Source organism: Dendrobium catenatum, unplaced genomic scaffold (assembly GCF_001605985.2).
Source record: "Dendrobium catenatum unplaced genomic scaffold, ASM160598v2 fragScaff_scaffold_1148, whole genome shotgun sequence".
NCBI classification, from domain to species: Eukaryota; Viridiplantae; Streptophyta; class Magnoliopsida; order Asparagales; family Orchidaceae; genus Dendrobium; species Dendrobium catenatum.
Window position 1 is genome coordinate 1,153,066 of NW_021319610.1, and position 20,143 is coordinate 1,173,208.

The following is a 20,143-nucleotide window of genomic DNA, read 5'->3' on the forward strand; positions in this document are numbered from 1 at the left end:
CTTTCTTTTAGCATTGAACAAGGGAAGATGATTGGGTTTAAAGTTTGGAATTTAATTGAAGGAGCTTAATGCAGCTTCCTTGAACATACAAATGCATCATCTGGAAGTAGTTAGAAGGCTAGGGAATTGAAGAGAAGCATAGAACTAATGATTTGAATCTAAAAATAAGAGTATTTCTAAGTTTTTTTGGCTAAATAAAACCACAATTTTAGTGGAGTTCAACCACACCAAGTAGCAAAAAATTATTTGGGATGCTCTAATAGGAGAGAGCCATGTAATCTAGAGCATTGAAAGGCACTTAGTTAGTTATCTAGGAAGTTGGAACTAAAGTAATGGTGTAGCTATCTAATTATGAGTATTTTAGTCACCTTTACCCACCACATGGCCTAAACTGAGGTGGAAAGGAGTCTAAGACCTTCCTTTACAAAATGTTTGAGTTGGCTTACCCCAATTGCTTTTAGGTTAGAAAAAGGTCCAATGGAATTTTAAATTTTAACACTTGGGCAAACCAAAATGGCTAACCCAAGTCAACCCATGGGTTGGGCTACTAGGTTAAATGTAATGGACCTATACGCTCCCAATACAAGCATTAGTTTGAATAGATTTGATTTAGGTTTTAATTTGGTATAAAGGAAACCTATTTTAAAAATTTAGGCTAAGTCATGTGGCTAACCCAAATAGGCCTATGGGATGATTTGCTAGGGTTAATAATTAGAACCAAATAGATATATCAAAATATTGTATAGGCATTGAATTGATCTAGATCCCTTGATTTAAAGAGTGGAGGTTTTAGAATTTGTTTAGTCAACCTAGGTTGGCTTAGGCAAGAGGCTTGACCAGGCCATTGGGTTAGGTATAACGAATTCCAAATGATATATTAAACTTTTTGGAAGAGGTCTTAGTAATTATGTCATGGTATCCAAGCATTGAAATGTATTTAGGGTTCCATTAGGTAAAGTTGGGGTTTAATGTTGGTTGGATCAACCATGGTCAACCAATGGTTCATTTAGGTTTAGGTAGGCAAAGTTGAATATTTAAAACGCCTACAAAGCTTTGGAATGCTTCAAAAATGATTAGGTAAACTCTAAGGGTATGTCTAATCAATATCTGAATGATCAATCACAAATATAAATGCTTTAACTATGGTTTTGATCCAACTAAAAATTTCTGTGGAAAAGGGGAAATTTTATTTGGCTTAAGGGTTTAAAGTTGAGCTGGATTTTGGACACGAGATTATAAAAGTAGATGTTTCTTGAATGATTGAAAGTGACCGAAGTTTTTTTTGTTTATTGAATGATTGAAACATGATTGAATATTTGAGATTAAATGAGAGCATATAAAAGGTTTATTAAGCTTTAGGTTTGATGATTAAATATTATAATTAAAGATTTGGTTGCAGATTTAACCTCATATAAAATGAACTTAACAATTGGTTCCCCAATAGGTGCGATGAAGTTAAAAAGTAAATTCAATGTGTTGGTATTGATTAAAATAATTAAAAAATTCTAAAGGATTTAATTAACAATTACTTAAAAGGAAATGATGCTAAATTTGTGGATTTAGTATGGTGATATCTGATAGAGAAATCATCCAAGTTTGATAGCTTTTAAACTAGAAAGTTGTTTAAAATGAAAAAATATTCATGATTAATAGATTTTAAAGGGATATTTGAATGGGAAGAGTTTAAAAGTTTATCCATCACTTGACCAACTTAAAAGAGCAAAGAGGAATGCCTCTTCTTCACATGACCATATAAAAATAGTGAACAATGAAGGAATAAATCTAAGATTCACCTAACATATTAAAATAGCAAAAGATGATAATTTGATACTCATCAAGACATATCAAAGCACTATTTGATGATTTAGAAGATTAAATTTTCACTTGACCATATAAAATTAGTGGGGAAATTTTTTAACATAATCCTACATCAGCCTAACCATTTTATAGTAGCTGAAGAGGAAGATTTAATATCACTTGAACAAATCAAAATAATGAGTAAAAGATTTAGATGATTTAAATATCCTCATAACCATATCTAAATATTAGAAAAAAAACTTTAAGTGAATCCTACATTTGTTTGAGCATATCAAAACACTAAAAGAGGAAGATTTATAACCTGAAAGGGAGGTTGCTTTCAAACAAGAAGATTTAAATGTAATGTTCAAATCATAGTTTTATCCTGAATGAATAGATATAATAACTAAATGGGATACTACCAAGGATCATATTACCGAAAGTTTGTTAGGGATGTTAGGCCCTATAGAACTGACCCAAGACTAATTAAAAGAGAGAAGGGTGAATTGGTTAACTTTAAAACAAAAATCACAAACCAAATCACCACAATCAAAGTGCGGAAGAAAAATAAATGCGGAAGTATTAAAAAGAAAAGAACACACCGGATTTATAGTGGTTCGGTCAAACCTTGACCTACGTCCACTCCTTGGAGGCACCCTCCAAGTATTGCACTACAAAAGTGTCTCTCCTTTAGCCCCCACAGCTAGGCGGAGAAGCCCTTACAAAATCACTTCCACCTTTCCCGGTGCGGCGGAGTCGCCGGGTCCTTTGACACCAAAGAGATCTTCTTCTTTGGTAAACTTACCTTGAGACAAGCCTTGAATCCGACGGTATTCAGGTGCGAGCTTGCCGGAGCAACCGCAGCAACTAATATATATATATATATGTAATTGAAGAAACGTTTACCAATCTTTAAGAAAAAAATTTAAGTAAGCACTAGGGATTTTAAAATCTACAAGTTTTATTATAATCAACTACTCCTAGTCTCATCATTTGGAACTATTTCATTATGGAAACATCAAAACATTTAAGGAAATTTTAAATGATAAAAAAAAAGTTTGAGAAAGACAAGGGAATAATGAGTTAAATCATTTAGAGTGGCTAGTAAACATTGTAGTGAGAAAACAATCAATTAGAGAGGAAAGGGATGTTCTAAGTGGCGATTCACTTAGCGATGGATCCATCTATTGGACCTATTTGGGATTCTTAATTCCATTTGATATTTCCTTCATTTATACTATTTTTACTTTCTATTTGAGCAAGTAATGAAATTTATGTTGTTTAATTTCAATTCCATGGGCATTTAAACATAGATTTTTACTAACAATGTTAAAACCTATGTAATTTTTATAATATACTTGTGTTTTAAAGTATGAATGGCTATTTTCAAAATCTCTCACTTTTCATTTATTTTATTTATTATCCATATATAAAATAAACATCTAGTGTAATTCATTTCCTCAATGAAGGAATGTTCAAATAATTAGGAGAATTGAAATGGAATGCTTACATGCCTAGACATAGGAAGTTAATATTCTAGGGTCTACAGAGATGAAAAAAATTGTAGAAAGGCTATAAACATTTACTTACACACTTACAAGCTCAATAGAGATCTAAGGATGCATATGCTCTGATTCATAACTAATGTAGAGGAGTTTGCTTAGGAAAAATATAGGATATTCACCATCATTAATTTAAAACATTTTATATACTTGTATAATCACTAGTTTTTACATTTCTCATTGGAGATGGAAATTATCTCTAATTTCATTACATAGGACAAATACCATAGCTTGGGTAAATAATACAAGAAACATTTATGCGTAGAACATATTTTCCTTGTGGGATTGACACTCTCTTATTCACTTTATTACTTGATCGGCACATACAAGTACATTTTATTGGGGTTATATCCAATAAAATTAAACTAAACATAGCCCTATCAATTTTTTTGTTGTTGTTACTAGGGAAATTTAGTTGTGCTATTGCAATTATTTTATATTATCCAAAAAGCTGCATTTTTAATGTCACTTGTATTTTTTTATTACATTAAGGAGCTATATAAGTGTGAATTTTAATAGAAATTTTATTCTTTAAATTTTTTCTTGTAATTTAATGCCTATGTTAAAAGTATATGCATAATAGAGTTAGTAAGGAGCCTATGTTATTTGACTTAGAAATTAGAAGGATCCTTACAAAAATTAAAAATATATATATTAAAATATTTTAACACTTCGAATGGTTAAAAAAAATCTTGATATGGACCATCTTAGACCTATTAGGGAGTATGCCGATCCCTTGGTAAATGGAATTCATCAGAGAAAAAACCTTCATACAATCAAAGCTAATAATTTTGAGTGGAAACCTACTGTTATAGAAGGGTATATAATTTTTAGTTTTCGGGGGAACACTTATTGAGGATCCCAACCTACACATAGGTAGATACTTAAGAATTTATGAAACATTTAAGTATAATGGAGTCAGTCATGAAGCTATTAGAATTGATTTGTTTCCATTTTCTCTTAGGGAGAAAGTTAAAATATGGTTGAATTTCTTTCCCTTAGGCTTCATAACTATTTTGAATGACTTGGCACATCAATTCATAGTAAAATCATTCCTACCATCTAAAATTGAAGAGCAAAAGAATGTTATAACTTCATTTTCGAATTTGACAAAGTCTATTTAAGAAAGATGGGAAATTTTAAGCATATGCTTAAAAAGTGCCCTTATCATGTTTTACTTGATAGGTTGGTGATTTATTCTTTTTATAATGGTCTTGTAGGGAGGTGGAATAATATGGCAGAAATTATTACAAATTTCCTTATTTCCAACTTGACCCAAACCGCCAAGGTCTAACACTCCTTCATATATTCCCGTATGCTTCATAGGAAGAACATTAGTAAGGTAACCAAGGATAAAGCTGTGTTTAATTATTACATTCAAATGAGTTACACTATTGATTTGTGGAATTTAATCCTATCTTCCATTATATACATCATAAGAGGCTCCACCTATGTGTGTTTGGGTCATCTCTCATGTCTTCTTACACGGCTGGAATTGGGGGATGTTTCAGATATTATAAAGGTAGATTGTTGATTGCTTTTGAAGAACACATTGTGATATTGCTCAACTTGAAATGGAAGCTATTATGATTCTTAAAAGACTCATTCAACCGTGGATGCTTGATTGTAAAGGAGTAATAATTGAAGGCGATAACATCAATGTTATCAAATTTATCCAAAATTCTTTAAACAAGAACAAGTGGCAAGGGGCTGATCGGGTAGAGAAGGAGTTCATGTTCTTGACTGATTTCAATAAGGTAATTCTTCATCATGTCCATAGAGATTGTAATAAGGTAGCCGATTTATGTGCTACTTTAGCTTTAGATTCTAACTTTTACTTTGATAGTTCTTCATTTGCTAGCATTCCTCCTCTTTGTTTTCTTTTGAAGAAGGAATGTGAGCCATTGCTTTAGTTTGTATCTAGTTCTTTACTTCTTTAATTACAAAATGCATTTCTCAAAAAAAAAAAATAAAAAAAAAAAAAAGAATCAAGGGGATACCCAAATAAGGAACAATTATTTCACATAAGTGCTCTCACTAGGGGTAAAATTTAGAGCTTTAAATAATCTGATAGATAACAGATTGAACCTAACGAGCCTATATCTTCTATATAGGTGGATAGCAGCAGTAGTAGGGAGAGTGCTAAAACTCAAAAAATATTGAGTAATCAGGTGGAAAATATAAGTGAGAACATAAATAATGTGACCAAAATTTGTAAGGAAATTACAGACTGACTTTTTGAGATGAAGATGCAAATGAAGCATTCCATTGTACAGCAAGAGAGATATTGCAAATATACATCTAATTTTATTGAAGCTCTAGTTGGTATGTTCAGATACAGTCCATTTGTTAAAAGGCTAAAGTAGTATATGTTTTCATCTACTCTTGAGTATCTACCTTTTATTTGGCATGTTGGAGAGAGAGGAAGAGGAAGTAGAAGAAAAAGTCCCTAATTATGAGGGTTAGGCTTGAGAAAGAGAGGGAAGTGAGAGAAGGAGAGAGAGAGAGAGAGAGAGAGAGAGAGAGAAATTATTATTTTTTTGTATTATGATTTTTTGTTTAATTTTGTATTTTCATTGTAGTCTTGATGAAGACATAAAATTTAGTATTTCTAGGAGGCAACCCATGTATGTGTGATGTTAGTATCAGTCATATTAATGTAATGATATATACTATTTTGCGTTTTACATATGTTTTATGTACTTTTTGTTATTAATGTGAAAGCATGTGCTTGCCTATATGTTTATTTACATTTTATAAAATCCCCTTCATGCTTAAATTATTATTGTACTCCAATTACTTTTATATTCTAATTATTTAATTAAACATTATAAAATGATAATTTAAATTTATAAAAAATTAGGATAATAATTAAATCATATCTGCTAGTTTGAATGAATTATGCAAATACTTCATAGGTTAGAAGAACTAATAGTTGACTCATTCAACCATTTGAGTTATTATCTGAATTTTAATTTTTAAGCTATACCTTCATGAATTTAACTTTTAAAATTGCAAGATAAATAATTAGTATTAAAAATTTGATATGAGTAAAATAAAAATTTGAAATCCTAGCTATCATGTAGATGAAATTAGTAATCTCATAAAGTCTGTACATTAATATTATTAAGATAATATGAAAAACCTAAAGCAAAAGTAGATATTTAAATAATTAAATTTGTACTCCACAAAAGAAAAATAAAAAGAACTACAAATAGTTCTTAAAATCAAATATAAATGAAAAATATCAAAAGAAAAAGATGAGTACTTTAAAAAATTTGTAGCAGTGAAAGTTTAAGATTTGAAATATAATCTTATACAAAAACTATAAAGGTTAAGATGAGAAAATTATTATAAGTGATGGTGAACCAACAGAAGCACAACTTTGACTGCAACCATATCAAAATTTTAAAACTACATTATTCACTTCAACATTCCAAATTTAATTATTAAATCTATAACATATAATTTGAAATTAGATAAAAACAAAAATGATTGATGAAGTTTAGTTGTTGGTATTTTTACAAACTAGAAGTATAGATTTGATTCTTTTAACTTATTCTAGATAGTGATGTATTATCCCATATTATAACAATTTTAGATTATTACTTTTTTTTTTGTTAATCATTTAATATGAATTGTAAACTTTTATTTGTTATAGGAGAAGCAAGAGTTTAGGTTGTGAAGGATTTTATATCTATAAATCTTGGAATACTTTTTGTGTTAATTTTCTTACGAAATTTTGTTGTTTTAGTTATATTTGTGCTTGAAAATATAGGAAATAAGAACAATTTTTATGTATGGTACAATGTCTTGGCTTCATATAGAATATCACTATAGTGCCATCATTAACATCTTCAAAGTGCCTAAATATGGGCATGGTGGCACCCGGTCTCTAGTTGACAATGTAATAATGTTGGAGGAGTCAGCACGACAAAGCTCAGTCTCTTTATTCATAGCTCAGCGATGCTAAATTTCAATGCCAAAAAGTCAAGGGGAGTTCCACTTGTATGTCGTAGCGCTCAACCATCATTAGCACCATTGTACTACAATTCTAACTATTCAAGCCATGATTTACCAGTGAAGTGATGCATCCATTAATTAAACTGTAGATTCAAGTCAGCAAGTGCTGTAACATAGGAAACCATTCAGTGCTATGACATTAGATCATTTAATGGGTGTTGTGGCAAAAGTGTCTCTAGCACCGTGGCACCTTAAATAATTTTCTATGTTTTTTTTTTTTATAAATCTTCCATTTGTATTGTTAGTAGGGGAGTTTAGTCGCTTGTTTAATTTCAATCTTTATAGTGCATCTTTGATTTTTCCTTCGGAGTGAAAACTAAGAGAATTCATAGAAGTACTAGATAGATTCCATTAGAGCTTTTGGCTTGTGTTTGAGGAAGTAATTATATAAATTCAAGGAGGAGTGTAGAGAAGATCATTGCACCCATCTGGTGATATCTTTTTTCTTTACTTTATTTCTTTCATGTAATTAATGAAAATGAATTTGCTTCACATATTCTTCGTGTCTTGTCAAATTCTCTAGTTTTGGTTGATGGCGTAAATGGAATGTTGAATACTAATAAATTTTCATCATCAATAATTTTATAATGTTTTCAATAAATTAGGTCTTTTTTTAATGTATATAGTATCTATATGTGTAGTTAATATCAGGTGTAATGTGGAGCCTAGGAATAGGAAAGTAGGAATAACCAAGTATGTTGGATTGGTATGATGCAAGCATAGGCATAATACTTGTCATGTATCAAATTTATAGAGATTAAGTTTTCATGAGGGGATTTTGATAGTACATAATTTACATACTTTTCTAATACTTTCATAGAGTAACAAACTATGGGAGTTTAGAGTGGATATGAGGTTGGAAGGTTTAATATATCCTTTATCTCGTCACGCTTGAAGGAGCATTCAAAGATGCATAAGCTCTAAATAGCATCAATGTAAAAGATAATCAACTGGAAACATATTATATTTATATTCCAACAATCCAAAAAATATATCAAAATAGTGTTTTATTTATTTTATTTTATTTTAAATTAAGGGATTAAATCTTAACAAAAACCTACTTTTTATTGAGTAGGATAATTATTGTAGTTAAAGTTACATACTACTATTTGCTATTAAAAATTATTCCTTGTGGGTTTGATACTCTACTCTATCATTATATTCCTTGATTTGACACATATTTTAGCATTTATTAAGTGGTATTTTTCTAATTTTTATATCAAAGAAAACCTAAGCATTGTTTAGGGATTCATAGAGCACTAAATCATTTTAGCAATTCATTAGGTTACTCCATCGTCTCCAACGGTTAATAACCCAAAAGATATTATAGGTCCTTAAATGGTTCAAATGCTTTTAATGACCAAAGAACTAGTTTAAAAAAGAGAGAAAAAAATATAATGCGCCAATGAACCCTACTACTTACAAAGTAAAAAATAAAAAAATAAAATATGGTGCTTGGAACCACCACCCAAAAAAGATCCACCTTAATCTAAACTTGGAGCAGACTTTACACGAGTTGATAGAACTACTAAAATAGCCTTAACCATAACTTGCTTAACAAGTAGCCTAGAGAGAATATATCCACAAAGAATTGGAAACTTATACATATATAACATAAGCACTTGAAGGACTTTAAGAAATCTGCCAAAGAACACTTCCCATTCAGCATAACATCAAAAAAACTACTTAAAGAGTAAATAATGCAGATAAGAAGAGGACTAATAACCCAATAGATCAATATATTTTAGGTGAGGCCCAATAAAATAGAAGCCAGATATAACCTCTCCAGCCTAAAAAACACCAAATGAATTCCAAACATTAGCAAATAAAGATTATAGGTGATGCTCAACATAATAAAAAAACAACTTGTAAAGCTTGGTATAATTACAAAACTAGCAACCAAAAGCTAGCTAAGAACACCAGGACATCCCAACTCAACCATGGAAAGAAATGAAAATATAAATAGAAAATATCACAACATAATTACCCTTGAAGCCAATGAAAGAATAAATAAAAGCCTACACTCAACCTTCTGGATATCACTTAAAATGAAGATCAAAATCAATAAGAAAATAATAAGATAAACACTATAGGAAATGAAAATAGAGAGAAATAGCCCTAACTAGATAGTAGAGTAAGGATAAGACATAAAAAGCCCAAAAAAAATCATATAGTATAAATAATAAAAGAATTAGTGCTTCAGAAGTAAGGTAATCCAAAATGATATGAAGTAGTTAAACCTTTCAATATTTGAGGTAGATTAGGCCCAAGAAAATCCAAAAATTCTGACCAATTTGCAGTTAAAATTAGGAATAGTAATTTTGTGAATATGACTAGCCACTTTCTTATGGTTAGCAATATTTTAAAAAATTTGTTTATTTCTATCTCCCTTAACAAAAAATTTAAAAGAATCCTTTTATCTTCAGAAGGCTTTAAATTTTACTTTAAGTTTAAACTATTTAACTTTAGCATCATTGAGATAATAAAGGTTCTCAGGAGAAGAATCATTCATATTCTTATTATCAACAAGATCCACCAAATTCTTAGTGTGAAAAAATGTTAGATAACTTATTCTTAAAAACAAACTTATTCCACTAATTTAATTTTGCATGAGTCTTCTGAGCTTAAACCATAGTCTAGTAAAACTCCCAACATTATCGTAGGGAAATAAAGGAGAATTTTAGTTTTGATCAACAATATTAGCAAAAGAATCATCCAGAGTCCATATATTTTGAAATCTAATAGGAAGATGAGTGTTATTACTTTGTAAGAAAATATTTAAAAAGAGGGGAGAATGATTAGATAATGATCTGGTCAAATGTTTAATGTGAGTCAAATGAAAGGAAGAAATCCAATAATCATTTAATAAAATGTGATCTAAATCTTTACCATATAGTACCTTTGTTCCAAGTAAAAGCATTCCCATTGAAACTAATATCATGAAGATTACAATAAGAAATCATATAATTAAAACCTTCCTTTGCACAAAAGTTTGTAGATTTACCCCCAAGTCTTTCAACAATATTCATAATAGTATTAAAATAACCCCCAATCATCCAAGGAGCTCTAATATTAGAAGAAAATAACAAAGCTATCTCCAAAGAGTTTTCCTTTCATATCAAGAACAAGAAGCATAAACGAAGGAAGCATATGTAGCAATTTGAAAATAATTAATGCTAGTATGTATATTTTTAGGGAAATTAACAATAATATTTAAACATACTAAATTATTCCTAAAAATAAATATCTTATTGGAAAAATTACTAAAAGCTAAATGAAAATCAAGTTTGATATGAACAAAATCCAAATTAGAAGAAGAAACTAAAGGTTCAATTAAGATAAGAAAATTAATATTATGGAACCTACATAATTTTATAACACTGTCTCTAGACAAGGTATCCCCCACCCCCTAATATTACAAATGAGAGTTTTAACCATTGGATGATGAAGGAACATTTGAATCCCTATCATCCCTCTTGGTGCATCAAACCAAATTCTTGTTATTCTTATTTTTCTTTTTGGAGTCTATATTAGCCATAAAAGAATCAGTGTTTTGAGCCAAGATCTCCCTCCTCAATGTTCTCACTGTCCTTATCAATTTGATCTTTTATCTTTTAATTATTCACCACATTAGTATGATCAAAGCACAATAAACATGAGAAAAAATTTCAAGAGCATCATTCTTAATTTTCACATCATTATTTAAAGCTCCATTCATGTGGGAGTCAAGAGAAGTAATTAGTTGAAGAATATTTTCCTCATCATTCATAAGTGCACTAGAAGCCCAAACTAAATCAATAAAAAGAGCATCTATATCTAGGATTCTTCCTTAATATCAAAATACGGAGTCCACTTTAGCAATCTCATTAGACAATTATTTATGTAAATAGTTCCACTTTAAAAGACCTGACTATAATCTAAATCATTGGATAATTGCATCACAACATTTCTTGCATCAGCAAACCTATGGAGAAAACACTATACAATTTCAAGTTTTTGAAAAATTAATAAGGATTCATCCAAAGTCAATTTTAAGGACCTTACATATGAAAGACACAAAAAACTATCCATAAAATTGAAATTTTCAATTTTGAGCGTTCACGAACGTATAATATGATCGACGATTATATTTTTGAATAGTTATATATTTGCTCGTACAATCCTATACTAAACATTTTCATACATGCTGATTGTACAATACAAATATATATGATATGGTATGAACTGTTAAGAAAATTTTCATGGTTTATTAGGACAAAAAGATACTACACCATTTTGTACTCTAGTCATCATCTGTATGAACATGTGATCGTACGGTACGAATAGTTAAAAAAAAATTGGTGTTCATTGGGATGAAAACAGACCCAATCTTTTTGTATTCTAGACATCATCTGTATGAACATGAGATCGTACAGTATGAACAGTTCAAAAAAATCAACTATTCATCGGGATGAAAAGAGACCCAATCTTTTTATACTATGAATGTCGTCTTTATGAATTGGACTCCATATGGTATGATTAGTATGTATCTATTTCATAGTCTAGACATCATATATATGAATATGACTTTGTATAGTACGAATAGGACTTAAAAGATTTTCTTCACATGTTTCAATTAACTGCTTTCTAGAGGAAATAACTGGACAAATTGTCCTGTATGATCTGAAATCATACAGTATGATTAGTTTAAAAATTTACAATGTTTAACACTCCCCCAGTATGTGTGTGCTCGTTACCCATTTAAAATTACACTCTCTCGGACTCAATAAAAGTGTAAAATACATACTCCATTTACAATAAAACTTAATCTAATCTATATTGAAGTCTTCAACAATCTGGAGTATGATTCACTAAAATGTTAGTACATATAAACACCAAAAGAAATATATCTAATATATGTTAGGTGAAACAGTAATCAAAATAATAATATTTGAAATCATCAAAAACACACTTGATATGAAAATATAGTTACGAAAACTAAGTTACAACAAATTTAGTAGTTGGTTTAGTGAAAATTAATTTTCATTTTGATTCTATATGTAATGCATGCATTCATCGTAAACATGTAAAAAGTTCATTCAAGAGTAAAAATATAGTTTCAATGAGTAGACCTCTAGAACTATTACACATGGACTTATTTGGGCCAATTAACACAACTAGTTTAGGTGGTAAAACTTATGGATTTGTTATTGTAGATGATTTTTCAAGATACACTTTGGTAGTATTCTTAGCTAATAAAAATAATGCATTTGATGATTTTAGAAAATTTGCTAAGTATATTCAAAGAGAATAAGGTTATTTGATTCATAGAATTCAAATAGAACACGGTGGAGAATTTGAAAATAAATAATTAGAAAATTATTATGATGAAAAAGGAATTAGACATAATTTTTTAGCTCATAGGATTCCTCAAAGGAATGGTGTAGTTGAAAGGATGAATCTTTTTTTTATTTATTTAAAGGAAGGATCATACTTTGGTACATTTAGCAAGAACAATGTTAGATGAATCTGTACTTCCAAAGTATTTTTGGACAGAAGCAATAAATACTGCATGTTATGTTACAATTAGAGTTTATTTAAGACCAATTCTTAAAAAGACCCCTTTTGAAATATTTTTTTGAAAGAAGCCTAAGATTAGTCATTTACATGTTCTTGGATGTAAGAGTTTTATTTCAAAAATTTATAAGGATCATCTAGGTAAATTGTGTAGTAAGTCTGATGATGATATATTCTTAGGATATTCATATTTTGGAAAATCGTTTAGAGTTTTTATTAAGATAAAATTAATTGTTGAAGAATTCGTTCATGTAATTTTTAATTAAAATCTTATAGATTTAATAAGAAATGATTTGAATGATGATCATATTGAAAATATAAAGATAATAAATTTGGAAGAAAAGGAGGATGATTCATTGACTAAAGAATGGAGTCATAATAGAAATCATCCAAAATAATTAATAATTGGTGATCCTTCCCAGGTTGTTAAGACTAGGAGAAACCTTAGGGGTGAGGTAGAATATTCTGCATTTCTATCAAAAATTGAACCTAAAAATATAGATGAAGCTTTACAAGATAATTTTTGGATAATTTCTATAGAAAAGGAACTTAACCAATTAATATGAAATGATGTTTGGGAATTAGTCATAAGACCTTATGATCAAAATATAATTGGAACTAAATGGGTATATAAAAATATGCTAGATGACAAAGGAATTATTACTAGAAACAAAGCTAGATTAGTTGTACAAGGGTACACACAAATAGAAGAAATAGACTTTGAAGAATCTTTTGTACCCGTAGCAAGACTAGAAGCCATTAGATTACTTTTTGCTTTTGCTTGTTTTAAGGACTTTAAACTTTTTCAAATGAAGTCAAAAGTGCATTTTTGAATGGGTATATTGATCAAGATGTATTTGTAAAGCAACTGCTAGGTTTTGAAAGCAGTAATTTTCCTAATCATGTATATAATTTAAAGAATGCTTTATAAGGTTTAAAATAGGCTCCACGTGCTTGGTATGATATGTTAAGTAATTTTTTAATTGAACATAATTTTAAAAAAGGTATGGTAGATACAACTCTTTTTATAAAAATATTGGAGATTATTTGATTATTATACAGATTTATGTTGATAATATATTATCTGGAAGTACAAATCAAAGTTTGTGTCATGAGTTTTCCTCATTAATGTCAAAGGAATTTGAAATGAGTATGATGGGGGAACTCACCTTTTTCTTAGGTCTTTAAGTAAAACAAATAGAGTTTGGCACATTCATATGTCAAACAAGTACATAAATGAATTATTATAAAAGTTTTATATGAAGAGATTTTAATTAAGTACAACTTTTATAAGCCCATCAATTAGACTTGATTTAGATGAATCAAGAAAACTAATATATCAAAAAATTTATAGGAGTATGATAGGTTCACTTTTGTATCTTACTGCTACTTCGCCTGATATTATGTTTGTTATATGTTTATGTATAGGATTTCAAGCTAATCCTAAGAAATCACACTTAACAACAATTAAAAGAATATTTTGCTATTTGATTAGAACTCAGATGTTTGGCTTATGGTATCCCAAAAATTTATTATCATCTAAATTAGTAACATATTCAGATGTAGACTATACTGCTTGTATGGTTGATAGAAAAAGTACATCTATAACCTATCAATTTTTAAGATCATCGCTTATTTCTTGGTTTTATAGAAAATAAACTTCAATCACTTAATCCACTGCTGAAGTAGAGTACATAGTCGCAGATAGTTGTGTTGCTCAAGTTTTATGGCTAAAGAAACAAATAGATAATTTTGGAATAAAGCTTAAAAATATTCCCATTAAATGTTACAATACAAGTGCTATAAGTTCAAAAAAAAATCCTATCCGAAATTCATAAACTAAACACATAGGGATTAGACAACATGTTGTTAGAGATCATGTTAATAATGGTGATGTTAATATAGATTTTGTAAACACAGATTCTCAAATAGATGATATATTTATAAAACCTTAGCTGAAGAGAGATTTTGCATATTAAGACGTATGCTTGAGATGTTAGATCCTAACATTTAAATTTCTTTTATATTTTTAATTATTCTTTTTGATGTTGTCAAAGGTGGAGAAGAACTATATAAGTTGGTCATAATTCATTTTACATGCATATATTTATGGGAGAATTATTTTTTTTAGAAAATTAGCATTCAAAAATATTTCTCAATTATCATATATATTTTTATAATGCTTAAAAGTTATGACAAAAAGTCAATTTGCACCTTTGTTATAACTATACTTAACATAAGTTTGTCAATATAAAGAAGATGTAGATTGTTGATATTATCTATCTCATGACCTATTTTATAGATTTTGATGATAACAGACATATGAATGGATGTTCTAATCTGTGTACTAAGTATTTCAGTGTAATGATATGCATAGTAAGTACTTATGGGATTTACATTGCATAACTTAAGGTCAATCAAATGTTGAGATTAAGATGGACCAAGATGGATAACTTGAAGGACTTTATATTATCATAGGAGTATGTTAGTGGCCCATTAATATTTACTTGCATGATTTGATTTTCTCATAATCTAAATATATATTAATTATATACTAATTTTTATATAGAAATTTATAAGATTTCTTTATTTAAAAAAAATTATAACCATCATTTATTATATAATTATTATCAAATATGAAAAGTTATGTAATTAGGGAAATTAAAGATAATAAACTTAAGTGTTAAAACTTTTTTTATTTATTCATTTTAAATTAACTTATTTCACATCAATTTATTGATATATGATTAATTTTATATAAATTACATCATATTGGTATATTAAAAATAAATATATTTTTAAATATTTAAAAATGTGTTTAAGTTATTATTTTACTGAATATGATATTATTTTAACAGAAATGTGCTTTAATTTTTATTGCTTTCGATTACTTGGATTTTGTAGATTAAAATTGATAGGTTATATGACCCATTTTCATATCATTTAAATTTATAATGAATTTCCAAACATTATCTAATGTTAATATAATTTTCTGGTAGCCTTTTTTGCCTTATTTTGGATGTATATGAATACTTTTTGACTTTCTCATGTGGCTAGCCATTTTATTGCCATTTGAATCTTATATATATTTAATATAAATAAATTCATAATCAAATATAATATTATTAGTTGATAAATTAATATTAGTTTCATAGTTTTATTCAAATTTAGCTTTACTTACCCTTTCCCTTTAAATAGCTCTTTTCCTCTTCATGTAAGGGCTGCTCAAAAAAGAAATATCCAGCAATTCTTCAATTCTTCCTTTCTTCTTTAAATGATAAATCTTAAGTGGAGAAACTTTGATTTTTATTTTAAGAGATCTTTTAATTTGCGAGATTAAATTCTTGGTTGGAAAGCTTCAACACACAAAACCGAATAACATCTCTTGGAGTTCATGACTTTGCTTTCCTTCACAAAATCTTTATTTGTTATTCTTTTTGCTTTCACCATTTATTTCATTCTTAAAAATATTTATTATTTGGTGACCTACTATTTGGTAATTTTCTATTAAGTTTTCTATACTAATTTTTTTAAATCCATAAAGTTAGCAAATCAAATATTTCTATTTTGTTTAATGTGGCATAGATTTACATTTAAAATTTGATTCATTTTTTTTATTTGAAGAGTTAAAGTTAAAATTAGAAAGAAAATATATTTTTTAAAATATTATTCATATTTTTATCAAAATATAAATATATCTTAATGTGAGCAAATTTAATATTCCATTTGCAAGTAGTGAGGTGATTAAAATTAATTTACAAGATCACCTCAAATAATCATGATATTTTATTTCAAGATAATTTGAGCCTGTATTATTTACATCAAATTGTATATTTCATTTTCTTGATATGAGCCATTTGGCTTAGTGAAGTTTTAATAATAATTAGATTGGGTTGTACATGCCCATATAGGAGAGTACTTAGGTTGTAAAGAAATTCTTTGGTTTAAAAAAGTGAGGTTTTCAAAGCAAACCTAGGATTAGTGAATTCTAGCCAAAGAGTTATCTAGCGTGGATGTAGGTCGGATTGGAATCCAGGCCGAACCACATAAAATATTGTGCCTCTTATTTTCATTTCATGCATCTATTTTTATTTATCTTTTTCATAAAAATTGTGTGATTTCTTATTATTTTCAAAATAGCTTTAAAATTATTTTAAGTTTCTTCTTTTAATAAAATTAAAAAAAACCCCAATTTACCCCCCGCCCCCCTCTCTTGGCGTGCCATAGTCATCCAATAACTCTTCAACATTAACCCATGTAGCATCATGATGCCAAATAATTTATTTCTATGAAGAGAGAGAATCTCCATTAATTCTGTTTGAAGATGATTTTTTGAATTCCCTCTTCATTGGTTTTCTGCTTGACGCTAATGGTGTCAGAGGATCGCCGGACTATGGCTCCTGTAGTCTCAGTTAACCTCCGCCCCCCTTCTCCATCATCATGGAAGATCTCCCATCAATTCGACTCATCCCCACCGGCTTTCAGAGACAATGGTCGTGAGAAAGAAAATATGTTCTGGTTCAACAAAGAACGGCCTCTGGTTATCAAGGAAAGAGTAATAGTAGCTAAGAAGAAAAATGTTGATTGCATTGGCAAAGGTAAACATGTCCTTATGGAAGATTATCAATCGAAGGCACTCAGTATACATGAAGTAAATCTCCATAGTGGTGAAGTCTTTGGCAATTATATCCCTTTCAATGTCATAAGTGTTGAATTAAAAAAGCAATGGTCCAGGATTGGTAAATTCCATTCAACTCAATTGGGACTAGGATGGATGCTTTGTGCCTTTGAGGAACAAGACTCTTTGGAGGAAATAATTGCTTCAGGTCCTTGGTATGGAAATGGTAACATAGTGGGAATGGACAGGTGGACAGCAGCTTTTTCTCATTCTTCATTCAAAGGCCTTACAGCCCCAATTTGGATCCGGATGCCAAATCCTCCACTTCAATGTTGGGATGAAGTAAATGTTTGTAGAATTGCTTCCATGGTGGTGACTCCGTACTTGATTGATGGGAACATGTTCCAGTGGAGTAGAAGAGAGTTCGCAAGGGTTTGTGTGAGAGTCAAACTTGATGAGAAACTTCCCTTGGGTGTTTTGCTTGAAGGAGAACTAGGGAAATTCTATCAGAACATTGAGTATAAAAGGTTGCCTTCTTTTTGCTGTAACTGTGGCAAGCTTGGTCACCTTAGGGAGGAATTCTTAAAGAAATCAACTTCAAAAAAGATTAAGCAGGGAATTGAAGTTCAAATCAGTGAAGACAAAATGGGAGCTATAGATACAACTACAAATCTTCAAACTCTAGTTTCTAATGATGATGACAAAGAAGAAGGTTATGGTCCATGGATTCATGTGGATTATAAAATAGAAAATTTTCCTAGATCCGTTCAAAAAAGAGGGGAAATAATAAAGTCCAAATCAAATCTAGAGGGAAGAACCAAGGATGCTATTAAACTGCGTAGTACTAATGCTATTGGAATAATTGCTGGAAAAAATATGCTAAAACAAGTCTTAACTGATCCAATCGGATTGAATCAGGATGTAAAAGATGGGAAGAAAGAAACTACTTAAAAAGAAGATTTCTACAATGCTGAAGTTGAAATCAGAAGAAAGACAGAAGAGGGATCTGCAAAAAATGCTACCACTGAAAAAATTCCGGAAATAAAAAACAAATTTGAAGCATTGGGAAATTTAGCAGAGGAAGGTGAAATAGTTGAAGAGGATTTATAGCCAATTATACAGGAAGGTATACAGGAAGATACATTAAATTGATGTAGATTTTGAAGCAAATGAAGATATCTCTTCTACAGTAAAAAAGAAAGGTGTGAAACAGTTAAAAAATCTAGGACCAATCAGCTTGAAGAAAAGGAGCAAAAAAACTGATGGAGATGCTAAGGAGAAAGGGGGGAATTCTTCCCCACTGATCCATAAATGAATTCCATTTTAGTTTGGAATTGTAGAGGAGACAAGAAGAAGAAGGCTTCTCTCTACCTTAAGGAGGTGGTGAAAGATCACAATGTTCTTTTTGTTGGGCTATTGGAGACAAAATTGGTCTCTATTGAGCAAAAATATGTGGAGTCATTGAATGGCACTGGTTGGAATTATAATTATGTTTCGTCAACTGGTTTATCAGGAGGCATACTTGTACTTTGGAGGAGTAGCCTTGCTAACTTCAACATGATAGAGTCTTCTTCTGAATTCATTATTGGCAATTTGGATATCCTTAACAAGGGGAAATGGAGGATAGCTACAATTTATGGTAGCAAAGATGTTTATAATAGAAGACTTCTTTGGAATGGATTGGAACCTCATATCACCAATAATTGGCCTATGGTGATTGGTGGAGACTTCAATTGTCTTTTGGCTAAAGAAGGCAAGAAAGGTTGTAGGAGGTTTTCTTTTTCTTTGGGGACTAAGGAAATGAAATATTTTATGACTTCCAATGACCTTCATGAACTTAGCTTCATTGGTCCTAGGCTAACCTGGAGCAATAAAAAGAAAGGGTCTGATCGGATAATGGAAAGACTAGATCGTATGGTGGTAAACTCTATTTCTATGAACTATAACAAGCAATTGATTGTAAAGCATCTCCCCAGAATTGCATCTGATCACTATCCCATCCTCCTTAATACTTCAGATTTTTCTTCTAAAGTTAATAAATCTATCAAATTCAAGGATGTGTGGGCTTCTTACAAAGCTTGGAGGAAAAAAGATTCTAGATCTCCAGCTCAAATTCTTAATTTCAAGTTAAAAAGGTCTCTTAAATCCTTATTCTATTGGAGTAAGGCCAAGCACAAAGATTTGAATCAGTTGAAGGACTTGCTCAAAGAAGAAATCCTTATTCTACAAACTGAGGAAGTTGAAGTTGGAATGCTTTCTGTGGATGATTATTGTCTGCTGAAATTCAAAATTAATGAGCTCAGCTCTACTTTGGCTCGGTTATGCTCGTGGTGGAGACAATGATCCAAAGTAAAATGGATTGGAGAAGGAGATAAAAATTCAAAATTTTTTCATTCAGTTGCTAGTGCTAGAAAGAACTTAAATCTCATCTCTTGCATTAAAGATGGTAACGGGATTATGGTGGAAAGGAAGAATCAAGTTGAAGATGTTTTATTACATTTCTTCAAAGACAAATGGCGTGAGAGAAGATGCTTGCTTGAGGGATGGCCAAATAATCACGCTCAGCTGGAAGAGGAGGACAAATCTC

At 29.8% G+C, this 20,143-nt stretch overlaps 1 protein-coding gene across 1 annotated transcript; it reads left to right on the forward strand.

The window, feature by feature from the left end:
* The first annotated feature begins 18,867 nt into the window (after positions 1 to 18,867).
* LOC110102003 lies at positions 18,868 to 19,899 on the forward strand. Its single transcript, XM_020830132.1, has one exon. The coding sequence runs from the start codon at positions 18,868 to 18,870 to the stop codon at positions 19,897 to 19,899; it is 1,032 nt and encodes a 343-aa protein (XP_020685791.1).
* The last annotated feature ends 244 nt before the right edge of the window (positions 19,900 to 20,143 follow it).

Excerpts from the sequence above, each read along its gene's own strand:
- LOC110102003 (XM_020830132.1), top strand. The coding sequence starts at position 18,868 with ATGAATTCCATTTTAGTTTGGAATTGTAGAGGAGACAAGAAGAAGAAG.